Source organism: Bos indicus x Bos taurus, chromosome 24 (assembly GCF_003369695.1).
Source record: "Bos indicus x Bos taurus breed Angus x Brahman F1 hybrid chromosome 24, Bos_hybrid_MaternalHap_v2.0, whole genome shotgun sequence".
Lineage (NCBI taxonomy): Eukaryota > Metazoa > Chordata > Mammalia > Artiodactyla > Bovidae > Bos > Bos indicus x Bos taurus.
In genome coordinates, this window is record NC_040099.1 from 39,133,078 (window position 1) to 39,148,447 (window position 15,370).

A 15,370-nucleotide genomic window follows, 5' to 3' on the forward strand; every position below is an offset into this window, starting at 1 on the left:
ACTACTCAGAGTTACCAAGGAAGAAACTGGAAACTATACTGAATTAAGGCTTACTGGAACTAGAAAGACTGTAAAGGGACTTCTGAAGGGATCAAGCGTGAAGGAAAAGCGGGTGACTTAGTCGGACACCTTCTCTAATAGAGTTTCCTACACATTTTGAGGAGTTCATCACCAACGCCAAGGACCACCGCCTCCTCACTCACCATAAAGTGGGAATTGGCTCATGAGAGGAGGCTAGTGCTGAAAGCCAGATATGGAGTGTGTTTAATTATCTTCAGCACATATTCAGGCTTGTTAAACACCTACTGATTTCTGGCATAACAGCAACAGACCCTTAGCCACATCTTCTGTCTGATCTCAGCAGGTTCAAGCTGGGCAGCGTGAGAAAAGCAAATTTCCTGTTTAAGGTCAGCGTCTCAGTCCTCACAAGTGGGTGTTGAGTGCAGTTACTTCCTGTTCATATTTAATAAAATCATTCAGCATTTCCCCAACTGCCAGATAAATGATTAGCTCATATGGAAACACTGATAATCTTTCCAGGTTGGGGGAAAAAAGCCTATAAAGGGACAGTCAAGATGAAATTTACTTTCTCAGATTTAAGAAATACTTTCCAGTGTTTACTATATTATAAGGTAATAAGCTGTGCTGTGCATGCGTGCTGTCATGTCTGACTCTTTGTGACCCCATGGACTGAAGTCCGCCAGGCTCCTCTGTCCATGGGATTCTCCAGGCAAGAATACTGGAGTAGTTTGTCCTTCCCTTCTCCAGGGGATCTCCTTGACCCAGGGATAGAACCTGTGCCTCCTACGTTGGCAGGCGAATTCTTAATCACTGAGCTATCAGGGAAGTAACAGCTGGCTATTTCCTTTTATATTACAAGGGTTTTCAAACTGGTGCTGCTGCTGCTAAGTTGCTTCAGTCGTGTCCGTCTTTGTGCAACCCCATAGACAGCAGCCCACCAGGCTCCTCCGTTGTCCCTGGGATTCTCCAGGCAAGAACGCTGGAGTGGGTTGCCATTTCCTTCTCCAATGCATGAAAGTGAAAAGTGAAAGTGAAGTCGCTCAGTAGTGTCCGACTCTTAGCGACCCCATGGACTGCAGCCTACCAGCTCCTCCGTCCATGGGATTTTCCAGGCAAGAGTACTGGAGTGGGGTGCCATTGCCTTCTCTGGGTTTTCAAACTACGATCCTCATATTCAGCTCTCTTCCTGTGCCAGTTGGACGCTGGACTGTAAGGCATACATGGCAGTCAAATCCTGACACTAACTGCTGCCTGACTGTGTGCACTTCCCTCTAAGACCAGATCAGCTGGTATGTGGACGGACACCACGAAATTGTGTGCAAGCTGGTTTTCTGTGACTATTTTACTGTGTCCCTAAGACAAGGACTTTAAAATCACTGTCCTCCAGGCTTCCAGAACCTACCTCTGCACTTTGTTGGAATGTGAGTGCAGGACTGAACTAGAGTTTACACTGTCCTCTGACCCTAAGAACCTGCTATTCTACAAGACTTGAGCTCTGCTGTCCAAGAAGGGACAAGGTCAAAGACACCTGCCTCTGACATTGAAGGTAACAACAACAAAAAAAGTGGTATCACATTCAAGAGATGATCCACCATGTAGACATTTTCCCAGGTTGTGAACTAACTTTGAAAAGACTTTTCTCATTGTGTGGTTGATGCCAGTAGCGTTCTCCCTAGACTTCCCGCAGAGCCAAGACTATGGCCGGAAGAAGTAAGGCATCAATTTAAATGCTAACGAAAAGGAGACGAGCTATAATCTTGAAAATTATAACCTGTCTTTCATGGGGAAAATGCTGTAATTATGAAATGAACTGGCAATTGATCAGGAAAATTGGGGGAAGAGATCACTGTATTGTGGAAAGTGTTTCTCTCCAGAAAGGATGGTGAGGGTCCCAGATCAGACTTGCCTTTCCACTCTGAGTAGGACACGCAACAACTGTACAACTGGCTCCCAGTCATTCTATGTTCTGGCAAGGAGTGGAGATCAGCTGCAGCTCTGGTCCCTTCCCCACTTTGAAGAGCTTCTGCAAGACACTTCCCCAGCTGTTTTCCCCTTCTTACTCAAAATTAAAAAGTGCTGGTTCCAAGTTCTACTCTTCACAGAATATCTTTTTTTTTCAATTGAAGTAGAATTGATTTACAAACTTGTGTTAGCTTCTCATGTAACGCAAACTGAAAAAAAAATCTTTTTTTCAGATTACCTTCCACTATAGGTTATCACAGGATATTGAGTATAGCTCCCTGTGCTATACAGTAGTGCTTTTGTTTACCTACTTTATACGCAATAGTAGTAGTTGCTGTTTTTGTTTTCGTGGCTAAGTGGAGTCCAACTCTGCAACTCCATGGACTGTAGCCCACCAGGTTCCTCTATCCACGGGATTCTCCAGGCAAGAACGCTGGAATGGGTTGCCATTTCCTTCTCCATGGGATCTTCCAAATCCAGGGATCGAACCTGCCTTTCTTTCGTCTCCTATATTGCCAGGTGGATTCTTTACCATCATGCCACATGGGAAGCCCGTATAGAGTAATGGGTATACTTTAATCCCAAACTCCTAATTCATCCCCCCTCTTTTTCCCTTTAGTGACCGTAAGTTTTCTATGTCTGTGATTTTCTTTCTACTTTGTAAATAAGTTCATTTCTATCCTTTTTAAGATTCCTCATGTAAGTGATATCATGTTTGTATTTCTCTGTCTGACTTACTTCACGAAGTATGATCATCTCCATGTCCATCATGTTGCTGCGAATGGCATTATACTATTCTTTTTTATGGCTGAGTAATATTCCATTGTATATACGTACCACAACTTCTTTATCCATTCTTTTGTCAATGGCCATTTAGATTGTTTCCGTGTCTTGGCTACTGTGAATAGTGCTGCTATGAACATAGGGGTGCAGGTATCTTTCAGGGCATCTTATTTCATGATAGTATAGCCAGAAGCAAGGCCTGGGTGGTCCTTTTGATAAATTAGATTTAAGAAGTCTTGAGAAGATGACATCCTTTCCATCAACTCAACCCGTCTCTTAGATGAGGATGAGATGGTTGGATAACATCACCAACTCAATGGACATGAGTTTGAGCAAACTCTGGGAGACGGTGAAGGACAGGGAAGCCTGGTATGCTGTAGTCCATGGATTTACAAAGAGTTGGACATGACTGAGCGACTGAACAACAACAAAGAAAGTTCTGGAGCAGAGGGCAGGAGATCTGGGCCCTAGCCCTTCATGGTCCTTTCCAGGCTGTGTGTCCTCAGGCATAACATTAACTACTCTGGGCCTATTTCCTCTTCAGTGAAATGGGACAGGAGACAAAGTTATCTCCAATGATCCTTCCAGATCTAAAACTGTGACTCCTGAGGAAGAGAACACCCTGTCTAAGCTTGAAGTCTTTGCATCATTTGGTTTTCAGTGTCTGGAACGTTGCAGGCCCTCAACAAATGCTTTGTATCAATGTCTTCCTTGTCATCTTTTGCACACTGTGTGATGTCAGTTCTAGGGACTAGAATGGTTGTAAACAAGAAAAAAAGAAGGCTCATTAAGACAAATCATAATTAAGACCCCCTTGTTAAAAACTGTTTCAGTACCTGCCATGTACAAATCAATCAATGTTTTCTACAAAATACAGAGATGTGAGTGAGATGCCTGCTGGAGACACCACCTCAAGAGATGTTTGGAAGCTGTAATCAAGGGCCTCCTCTAGGAAGGAGGCTAAAGAAGCTCAACTAGTGGCAGAGACTCCTGTCCTGGGACCTGAATCAGCTTGGAGCTATGTGCCTGGGAGGCTGTGGTCCCTGTTACTTTTTGAAATGAAAACTAGGAGAAAAATTTTAACACCTTTAGTAAAAGAGTTTGTTTCTCTTAAATCTTCAAGAAGTCAAATCTGAACACCTTGGGAAGACTGCATGCTGACTATGTCAGGTAAATAAGAAGGTGCCTGTTAACAGTCCTCGTGTGTCCCTGTTCCTATGGTTGCTCAAAGAGTCACTGCACAAGGAAACTGAGTTTATTAAAGCCCTTCTGTGGTCAGGAGTCCACTGGTCTTCAAGCTGGAAGGCTCAGCTGCAAGATCGGGCCACTTGGTCACAAGACATAACAGATGTTTTGATGTAGTAAAACACAGTTGAACAGAAACCCATTGAGGTTAAATCCAAATTTACACAATTATACAGAATCAAAACCTCTGAATCATGTAGTAGTTGAGTGAATGATACTCACAGTGGTTTAAAAAAATTCTTATTTTTTATTTTTCACAACTACAACTTCCATGAAAGGCAAGAGGTGTTCTATTCAACCTTCTGCGTGATAGCAAATCTATCTGTTGTTCAATCAAGAACTTCTAAGAGCTTCCCTGGTAGCTCAGATGGTAAAGAATCTATCTGCAATGTAGGAGACATGGGTTCAATTCCTGGGTTGTGAAGATGCTTGGGAGAAGGGAATAGCAACCCACTTCAGTATATTTGCCTGGAGAATACCACAGAGGGGCCTGGTGGAGCAGCTACAGTCCATGGGGTCGCAAAGAGTCAGACACTACTGGGCAACTAACACAAACTTTTTCAAGAACTTCTAAAGGGACCATAAGGCATTTTAATCATGTAACCTAGAGAAGATGGAAAATTCAGACAGTGATTTTGTTTTTCCAACTAAACCCCAGTGAGTAGAATACATGAAACAGAAGCATGATATGGAAAGTTAATTGGATCACAAGCAAGACAGGGTATTTGGAAAATTTTTAACAGTCCCTTTCTAACAGTTAGAAGGTGATGAAAGCATATTTAGGACAGAGGGCAAAATATTCCTTTATCCTCCCTGGTCCCTTGGAAGCATCTCTGAATGGTAGCAAGAAGTGCATGTTGGAGTAAACACTCTGGATTTTGGAAGGATCTGAGTGGTACTCAGTCATGGAGTCCATCAACCTGCAGGCCTCTGGGCATGGCCAAAGCTGCGGGGATGTCTGAGCTGCAGGCTTCTAAGGTTTTACTGCTACACTTAAGTCCCTTCTGTATTTGCCCAAATCTGATGCAAAGCTCTCTCCAGAGAGGCTAGAGTTCTTTCACCTACGGGCATCGTCCCCTGGATTCCAGCCCCACATGGGATTACCTGGGGCTCACAAGCACTTGGTCTTGCTCAGGACTAAACCAGCAACACAGTGGGACCTTGTGAAAAACAAAGTCTGCTTCAAGGTCTACCTTCTGCCACTTTTGAGGTAAAGCTTGGGACTCCTCCACCCGTTGGGTTTCTTATGGAGAACAAACCAAACTACATCTGAAAATGACTTAAAATATGGATGAAATATGGATTCAAAGTTCAAACATGTCTATTTTATTTTCCTAAAACCAAATCAGACTAGATGAAAATGGTGTCAAATAAGAGGAAGCATTTCTAACTGGATGGTCATCAGAAAGTACACTGTAAGCTAACCAGACCTGGAAACAATGAGAGTGAAATTAAAATAAAATAAACATGATAAGCACCACTTCCTCTATTGTTGTGACTGGTACTTCTGTTTATTTTCTCTTTTAAAATTCAAGGTCAAGAACTAAATAGCAATGATGACGGTGACAAACTGGCCATAGGAAGTAGCTGGCATTCTCTAAAGATCCAATAAAAATGACAGGAAGGGAAGGGCAGTATTGGTGATTTTGTTGGCAAATGTGACAATCCTGGGGCCTGCAAACATTGCCCAAACATGCATATCAAATTGCTGATCATCGGATTTTTTTCTTATATTTTATGTGTAATTAGTTCTTTTTATATTTTAGATAGTCATGATGAAGAGTTTGAAAAAAATGACTGAGGAAATACATCTCTCAAATGGAAAACACCCACTGTTACAACGATCTACGGCTACTGCTGGAGGGAAATTTGAAAAATCCAGCACAATTGGAAAGGGCTTCCCATCAAAACAGTGGGGGCAGGAACTGTACACTTCATGAAGTCACTGTTTTCAGAGAGCAAAGGCTTCTTGTATCTTGATTTTCAGGGTCGCTGGGTTTCCTCTGCTGCAACACTACTGGGCAAGGGGAAAAGCTACCTTGTACCATCAAAAGAAGAGAGAATCAGGTACAGGTAAGGTGTGTGTGTGTGTGTGTTGGCAGGGGGTCCTTTGCTGGCAACTATAAATTCTCATGACACAGTCGTGGCAAACTGAGCCTTGTTGATTTTGACGGTGAAACATTAAAGGCATTAAATAAGCCAGAGAGGAAAAACAGCTAGGCACATAGATTTCATTAAAATAAAATGCCTTGTTTGAGGTCTATTCAATGCAAAAATAAAGGGAGGGGGGAGATATTCCTCTTACTGTCTCCTCCATTCTATTCTTAATTCACTTGCTCGAGTTGGGGACAGGGGTCGGGAGTGGTAATCCTGCTTCTCCAGAGTTTTGTGCTTCTTCTCTCCATGAGTCTTAGAACAGGAAAAAGCACTGGAAGCCATCAGAGCTACTGGTTTCCACAGATGCACCTACGCTTTCTGCTGGAATTCTCCCTGTGTGAAAACACTATCCACTTTCTTCCAGACTGTTCTTTAGAAAACTCTGGTAGTCTTGACTAGAGAATTGCCAGGGAACCCTATTTACTCCATTATATAAATATAATTCAGTAGAAAGACTCACCCTCAAGTTAAGGAAGAAAGCTTCTCTTGACTTAAATTTTTCCAGAAGGTGGATCCACATTGGAAAAATGCAACGTTGCTAAAGGTTACAAAAGGGCTTTAAGCTTCATAGTAAAGCCCAGGTAAAATTATATTATTGGATCTTCTCGTTTCCAGAATAAACATCTGAATCAATAATTGAATACTTTGGGCTAAGAAATTAGGCAAAATCAGAAGCAGCAGACAAACTGCAACAAATGGATCTGTGTGTGGCAAACCTCAGAACATATATTTTACTCCCCACCCATTTTTCCTATTCAACCAGTCGGTGACAAACAAGCCCATTTCACTAAACAACCCACTAATAATTGTCAGGTTACAGGGTGACAAAAATTCTCTAAATTAACATGATAAATGAAATCACTTTTGATTTAAGAGTTTATTTTAAAAATTGTTTTCTATGTCCCTGTAACCTGTAGTGATTTGGTAATGCAACCCCATCCCCACCCTAAATGATATCAATGTGAAATGAATTTGAACCTTCTGTTCCAAGAAAAGCACTGGTGCGTGAGCACATTGTGTAGACTACAAGGAACGAGGCAGGGGTTACAGGCAGAGAACACAGGGCATCAGGTGGGCTTGGTGCTGGCTGTGTCATGAGAAAAGAGAAACTGAAGTGAACAACCACACACAGAGGTCCAGATTCTCAGCACCCCTGGCAGAAGAGGGGGCCAGTGGAGTCATGCGGTGGGCGGGGTTTAAGCAGAGGGATGTGAAAAGGACCAAGGGCAGGCAGCTGGAGGCAGAGGAACAGCTCTTTAAATGAAAATATTAAATCTAAAACGGGAATCTCCCCCAGCTCGGCGCAAGGAGAAGATGCTGTGGATGGCGGGCGGTGGACCTGGCAGACTTCTAGCTCCCGCCTGAGTTCGCGCCCAGCCTGTGTTCTCGCGATACTCAGCGACCATCCGTGTCTCTACGGCTCTCAACAGCCCACGTTGCTCTCAGCTGTCAACTTGGTCTGGCCACACATCTCTGATAAAAGTCATTCATCTGCCCTTTCTCTCAAAGGAATTTTTTTTTTGTTTTCTTTACAGAGAGAGCACAGAGGAGCATATGCTTTTACATTCGAGCTGCAGATGTGAATTTTAAAACCCTTTTACACTTGAGCTGCAGATCCTACTCATTGTCCAAGCAGGAAAAGGACATTCACCATTCAAATTACCCTACCGCTCCTGTGTACAGAAATCTGTAAGTTTCCTCCAATTAACAACCCTGCCATAAGTAATGCAAATAGAAAAAGTAAAATTCATTTCAATGACAGCTCACAGCCAGGATATTAAAGAAAACCTGATTTTTTAAGGCCTCCAAAATGTTTTTCCTACCATGGAAAGTATTAGATATTTTGCCTTCTTTTTTTTTTTTTTTAAAGAAGATCACATTTTTCTCTTAATTGTAACATTTTGGGGACTTTACAAGTATTTTCAGTAATTTGATCCCCTGTGAGAGAGACTGGAAATAATTTTGTATTTAGAAACTGGGTCTGAGTAATTTTCCAGAGATCTGGAAAAACAAAGAGACATCTTGCATGCTTTAGACCAATATACCCCAGCTCTTCAATATCTGGGACAAAAAAAATATTTTAAATATACACTTACCTCTACATCACAGGTATATTCTGATCCATCCAGAAGTATCACTTTGCACTGCATGCTTTTAGGCTTTTTGACGATCTTCAATGGAGATCGAGATAGTTTGCTGCTAGATGATTTCTGAGAAAGTTTATCGTCTTCTAACTGCTGATATTCGAGCTGTTTGGCAGGTCCGGCAGCAAACTCCTGGTCCTTGTCAGTGACCTGTGGAGAGCAAACAATGGACAGTTTTCATTGCAAGACAGGAAATAAATATTGCATTGCTCAGGCAACCAAAGGACACTGTAGAAACGGGATTTTCTATTTCCTACAGGATGAGGGATGTCTGAATTAGGATATAAGGAATGGATACACATACACAAAAATAATACTAACAGGTACACCTAAATAATTTCTGCCACCTGAATGTACCCATAGGGACTTCTTTCAGTTTGACTCAAGTATTTATACGAGAAGTGCTGAGCTCTCAGTGAATGCCATCAAGTTTCGCCCAAGCAAAGAAGGGTACAAATGTCTTTTAAAGATTTTTTTTTTATATGGACCATTTTTAAAGTCTTTATTGAATTTGCTACAATACTGCTTCAATTTTATGTTTTGGTTCTTTGGCTCTGAGGCATGTGGAATCTTAGCACCCTACCCAGGGTCAAACCTGCAACCCCTTCCTTGGAAGGTGAAGTCTTAACCACTGGACTGCCAGGGAAGTTCGGGCTCCTGACTTTTTAAAAAGGCATTGGCTCTCACAGACATAGTGAGCAGATGTATAGTTATCAGAAGAGAAAGGGTGAGGGGACAGATTAGGAGTTTGGAATTAACAGATACATGCTTCCCAGGTGGCACTAGTGGTAAAGAACCTGCCTGCCAATGCAGGAGACATAAGAGACGCGGGTTCAATCGCTGGGTCAGGAAGATATCCTGGAGGCAGGGCATGGCAACCCACTCCAGTATTCTTGCCTGGAGAATCCCCATGGACAGAGAAGCCTGGAGGCCTACAGCCCATAGGGTCATAAAGAGTCAGACACAACTGGAGCAACTTAACATACACTACTATATATATATTAAACTAGATAAGCAACAAGGGCCATACAGCACAGGAACCTATCTTCAATACCCTGTAATAACCTATAATGGAAAAGAATCTGAAAAAAAAAAATGTGTGTATAACTGTATCACACTGCCGTTCACCTGAAACTAATACAAATTGTAAACCAACTATACTTCAATTAGAAAAAACAAAGGCATTGGATAGTATAAGCCTTAAAAGTAAACAAATCATCTAAGATTGAATCTAATGTATTCTGCTTCTTTCATTCACTGGGTCGAGCTGTTTGGCAGGTCCTTTACTCCATGACCCATACTGCTCCATAAACATACCAGGTATCTTATAAACTGTAAAGCCTACAGAGTTTTAAGGATTAATCTTCTCAGTAATTTTACAACTGTTAAAATACGTGATTTAGCTCTAACTCAATTCAACGAAGCTAGCAGTACGGAAATTAATTAAAAATAATCCTTTAAGTCTGCTTCCCACCCCCCCCCCCCTTCATTGTAATGAGCCAGTATAAAAAAATATCAAATCTGTTCAAAGGCTTTAATCTGCTTTCAAAGCCTAACAGTCCAGTCCAAGCTAGACTCAGAACTTTAAGAGGGAGTGATCCTACAGAACAGTAACATTCTCCCTTGAGTCAGTCCCCTTGGAATCTCCCTGTGCCCTGCTCTCCAATGACTTTTTCTACCCCTCTTCTATCTATTAGATCACCACCAATGTATATCAACCCATGGGCCCAACCACCTCTTCTACTGGTCTGCAAATACACTCTGAAAAGTCCAAAGAAAGATATGTTCTTAGAAAATTCTCTTTTCTGACCTCTCCATTTTGTAAAGAAGGAAGCTGACGTCCAGAGGACTTGAAAAGAGTTCTGGAAACACTGAGATAACCACAGAAGAAAAGTGGTTTAGAGTCACACTTCTCTTTAGTTTCCAACGTCTGAGTATAGAAAGTCAATCCTTTTATTAACCATGTATGTCTAATTATATTTGGGTATAGAAACTCTTCTCCCACTTTCATGTTTATTTCATTTCAGAGTGAAGAGGATAGAAAAATCCAGCCTAGTAATTTAAAATTGCTGAAGATCTGAAAACAAACAAAACCCTACAGCCACCATGTCTACACAAAAAGAAAAGGGAAGGGAAACCGTGATGACAACACTTGCTCCTTAGATTCTACTTGACAAAAAGTTAAAGGATAACCCACAGCTCCCTTCACAAAATGTCGATCAGACAGAGCATGAAAATAAATGTTATTCTTTTCCTTTTGACCCCCTACCGCACCACATGCAAGATCTTAGTTCCCTGACCAAGAATTGAACCCATGGCCCCTGCATTTCAAAGTGCAGAGTCAGCCACTGGACCGCTAGGGAAGTTCCAACATGACTCTTTATAGAGTTTAAAAGCAGAACTTAAGTACTATGAGAAAAGAAATAAAATAATCAGGCTGTCAACATACAGTTTAATGTTATAATTATATGTTGTGTTTTTAAAAAGACATGGGGACTTCATGTCTCTTCTTTTGATGTTCTCTAGAATTTCTAGCTTGACACAGACACTTTCAACCTGTAAAAGGTCAACCATATGTAGAGATTCCCAGATTCCCTTAACCCATGAGTCAGTAACCTAAAACATACCAATCCCAGGTTTGAAGTTTGAAGACAAAAAAATTTAAATATGGATTCATTCAAGGCCCAGGTATAAATCATGCTTTATATTTTGTAGGAAAATTTTTAAAAGGAATAATCACATTTCCATGACAACTTAAACACATTTAGGTAACCAAGTTGAATATGTCCATGGCAGAGAGAAAGAGAGCAGCTTGAACACCTACTAGGAACAGCTGGTAACCTTAAGGTCAGAGTAGCCCCCAGGGAAACATTAGAATAGTTCTGAACCAGTGTGTACATGCTTAGTCGCTGAGTCATGTCTGACTCTTTGCGACCCCATGGACTACAGCTCAACAGGCTCCTCTGTCCATGGGGATTCATTCTCCAGGCAAGAATACTAGAGTGGGTTGCCATGTCCTTCTCCAGGGGATCTTCTGAACCCAGGGACCAAACCCAGGTCTTCTGCATTGCAGGTGAATTCTTTACTGTCTGAGCCACCAGAGGCTTAAATAAACAACTGGGAGCATAATTAGAGCTGCCAGTGCAGTGTCTAGCCTCCCTGTAAACTCAGATAAAACCGTGGACCCGAAGTCCAGATTTCAGTGTGAACTGAAGTGCTTTCATCAAAGAAAGGCGTTACTAAGCAAGGCTGTGGAATGTCATTCACTGAAAGTCTTAAAACAGCTTAAGTGTCCATCTGCCAGGGGAACAGAAGAGGACAAGCAGATGATCCCCCCCGTCCCCTGGACCCCCCACGTTCCTGCTAGTGCTAGGAGACCCAGGCCAGAGCAAAGCCTGGAAAAGCTCAGCAGACATTCATTCATGGTTCTGAGTTGGAATGCCAGAGGTACGGGGCGATGCAGGCTCACCTCCTTCCTCACCGGCGTGCTGTGTGCTGCCGCCTCCTCGAACTGCTCCGGCGCCTGGGGCTGCTCCTCGGCGGCCGGCTCTGGGCCCGGCTGCGCCCCCGGCTGCGCCCCCTCGCGCCCCGCCGCCTCCTGGGGCTCGGCCTCCTGCTCCGGCTTGGATTCCGAGTCTGATCCTGATTCGGTGGTCATGGTCGATTGTTCTGCAGGCAGAGAGAGGGACAGTCCTATCACTCGGGGAACCAGCACCCAGAATAGGGAGAAACGCTAAGAACCCAACACAGACCCAGCAAGCAGCCTTGTCAAGTTCACCACTGGCAAAGGTGCCCGTCGACGGCGCAAAATGAACGTTTAACTAGCAGTCAAGTTGATTCGGGGCCATCACGGGTTCTCCTCCTATTAGATTTTCGCCACAGATGACAGGGAAATGACACTACCATCCTAATAATTACCTAACTTAGATACGTTTAATTTCAGAAACATGTATCAGCTGAAGATACATTTTAGTCTCTGGGAAGGATGATCTAATAATGGAAGCAGGTACAATTTCTCACTCTTCTCCTCCTCCCCAGGGACCCTGCTCTGCCCCTCCACAGCCCTGAATCCATGCATTCTTCCTGGAACACACGTCTTTCCTCTGTGATGTCCCATAACTGTTATGCCCTTCTGAATGCGCAACCACAGTATAACAGCGGCTCCTTAAGTACTGCCGGGCCTGTCCACACTGGACCACGCCAGCCCTGGCCATGGCCGGAGGGAAGCCAGACAGCATCCCCTCTCCTGCTCATCACAAGTTCACTCTCAAAGGTTTCTTCTCAGCTCCCCCTCATTTCCCTTGAGTGTTGAAGAAGTCTGTCTCATATTCCATCTGAAACTCACACAACAGATCTTGACACAGAATAATCTGCTCTTACATCCTAAAAAAGACGCTCTAAGATATAACCGCCATGTTCTTATAATTTACTTTTCAAGACACTAGTATTTTGTGCCTCAGTTTCCACATCTGCCAAATGGGAGAACTGAACATGATCACATCTAAATAAGCTATTCCCTGCTGTTACCTTTTTCCTACTACTAATAGACATGCTGCCCTAGTTAAAGCTGTTTTTTGCTCTAAGCAAGAGAGCTTCTATACCACGGGTCACCATGTCATTTTAAGCAATTTCTGATCTCAGGTGTATGGTAAATATTTCAAAAATGAATATCTCAGATCATCATATAATTTCCCTTCCTAATCCTAATTAAGAAGAGGTGGCAAGAATACACAGAAGAACTATACAAGAAAGATCTTCACGACCAAGATAATCATGATAGTGTGATCACTCACCTAGAGCCAGACATCCTGGAATGTGAAGTCAAGTGGGCCTTAGAAAGCATCACTATGAACAAAGCTAGTGGAGGTGATGGAATTCCAGTTGAGCTATTTCAAATCCTGAAAGATGATGCTGTCAAAGTGCTGCACTCAATATGCCAGCAAATTTGGAAAACTCAGCAGTGGCCACAGGACTGGAAAAGGTCAGTTTTCATTCGAATCCCAAGGAAAGGCAATGCCAAAGAATGCTCAAACTACTATACAATTGCACTCATTTCACACACTAGTCAAGTAATGCTCAAAATTCTCCAAGCCAGGCTTTAGCAATACTTGAACCGTGAACTTCCAGATGTTCAAGCTGGTTTTAGAAAAGGCAGAGGAACCAGAGATCAAATTGCTAACATCTGCTGGATCATGGAAAAAGCAAGAGAGTTCCAGAAAAACATCTATTTCACTTTATTGACAATGCCAAAGGCTTTGACTGTGTGGATCACAATAAACTGGAAAATTCTGAAAGAGATGGGAATACCAGACCACCTGACCTGCCTCTTGAGAAACCTATATGCAGGTCAGGAAGCAACAGTTAGAACTGGACATGGAACAACTGACTGGTTCCAAATAGGAAAAGGAGTACATCAAGGCTGTATATTGTCACTCTGCTTATTTAACTTATATGCAGAGTACATCATGAGAAACGCTGGGCTGGAAGAAGCATAAACGGCCATCAAGATTACTGGGAGAAATATCAATAACCTCAGATATGCAGATTACACCACCCTTATGGCAGAAAGTGAAGAGGAACTAGAAAGCCTCTTAATGAAAGTGAAAGAGAGTGAAAAAGTGGGCTTAAAGCTCAACATTCAGAAAACGAAGATCATGGCATCTGGTCCCATCACTTCATGGCAAATAGATGGGGAAACAGTGGAAACAGTGTCAGACTTTATTTTGGGGGGTTCCAAAATCACTGCAGATGGTGACTGCAGCCATGAAATTAAAAGATGCTTACTCCTTGGAAGGAAAGTTATGACCAACCTAGACAGCATATTCAAAAGCAGAGACATTACTTTGCCAACAAAGGTCCATCTAGTCAAGGCTATGGTTTTTCCAGTGATCATGTATGGATGTGAGAGTTGGACTGTGAAGAAAGCTGAGCACCAAAGAATTGGTGCTTTTGAACTGTGGTGTTGGAGAAGACTTTTGAGAGTCCCTTGGACTTCGAGGAGATCCAACCAGTCCATTCTAAAGATCAGTCCTGGGTGTTCTTTGGAAGGACTGATGCTAAAGCTGAAACTCCAATACTTTGGCCACCTCATGTGAAGAGTTGACTCATTGGAAAAGACTCTGATGCTGGAAGGGATTGAGGGCAGGAGAAGAAGGGGACGACAGAGGATGAGATGGCTGGATGGCATCACTGACTCGATGGACGTGAGTCTGAGTGAACTCCGGGAGTTGGTGATGGACAGGGAGGCCTGGTGTGCTGCAGTTCATGGAGTTGCAAAGAGTCGGACACGACTGAGCGACTGAACTGAACTGAATCCTAATTTTATGGTAAAAATATATCAAGCAAAGAATTAGTATCACACTTTAAGCAAATAATACACCTGTTAGTATGGTGTAGAATTTGTATGCTCAATAAAACTCCATAGTAAAACCACCATTTAATTCCCATTCTCACAATACACATTGGAAGATGCTTAACACTTTGAAGAGGGAAACATTATAAATACTAATCTATCTTATAAACTGAATGTGGTGCTTTCTATTTTAGGTAACTTTTTACCATCACCAGCTATTCTGCCTGTTGAATAAAAGACGTGTCAACCTGGCGTGTGCTCAGTTACCATGTAAATGTAAACATCAATCCAAGTGCAGGGCCACCCAGGGATCTACATAAAACCAGTACAATTTTTTCCTCCTTATATTTTAGATTTTCAAGCAAATCTTGAAGGTAAATATGATATTCTCATTTTTAAGCTTATAATACAAAGTGTCAAGTCTACAGAAAAAAACAGTAGAGGGGGAGGGAGAGGTGGTGATTGTGTAATTCAGAGACTATAGCTGAATTCTTCCTTTTAGAAGGGGAGGAGTCATTCTAATAATCAATTCAACTTGCCCACCCAACCTTCAGGGAGTACCAGATATGAGTCAAGCCCTACTCTTGGTTTAGAAGCAGAGATAAATATGTTGTAACCCCCTGCCACCTCTTTGACTATCTTCTCCGGATTTCCTTACTATTTTTTAAACGTAAGTATTTTTTTCCACACAGGTAACTGTGGTATA

At 42.4% G+C, this 15,370-nt stretch overlaps 1 protein-coding gene across 28 annotated transcripts in view; it reads right to left on the reverse strand.

The window, feature by feature from the left end:
- The window catches only part of EPB41L3 (erythrocyte membrane protein band 4.1 like 3), a 240,242-nt gene that overhangs the window by 81,187 nt on the left and 143,685 nt on the right, over window positions 1-15,370 (reverse strand). For 27 of the 28 annotated variants that reach the window (XM_027526369.1, XM_027526360.1, XM_027526359.1 and 24 more), the window contains exons 2-3: window positions 11,782-11,981; window positions 8,265-8,462 (exon numbers count right to left, since the gene is read on the reverse strand). In XM_027526369.1, the coding sequence (XP_027382170.1) occupies window positions 8,265-8,462; window positions 11,782-11,981 (398 nt within the window). The remainder of the gene's footprint in view (window positions 1-8,264; window positions 8,463-11,781; window positions 11,982-15,370) is intronic. The other variant, XM_027526373.1, reaches the window with a different exon arrangement.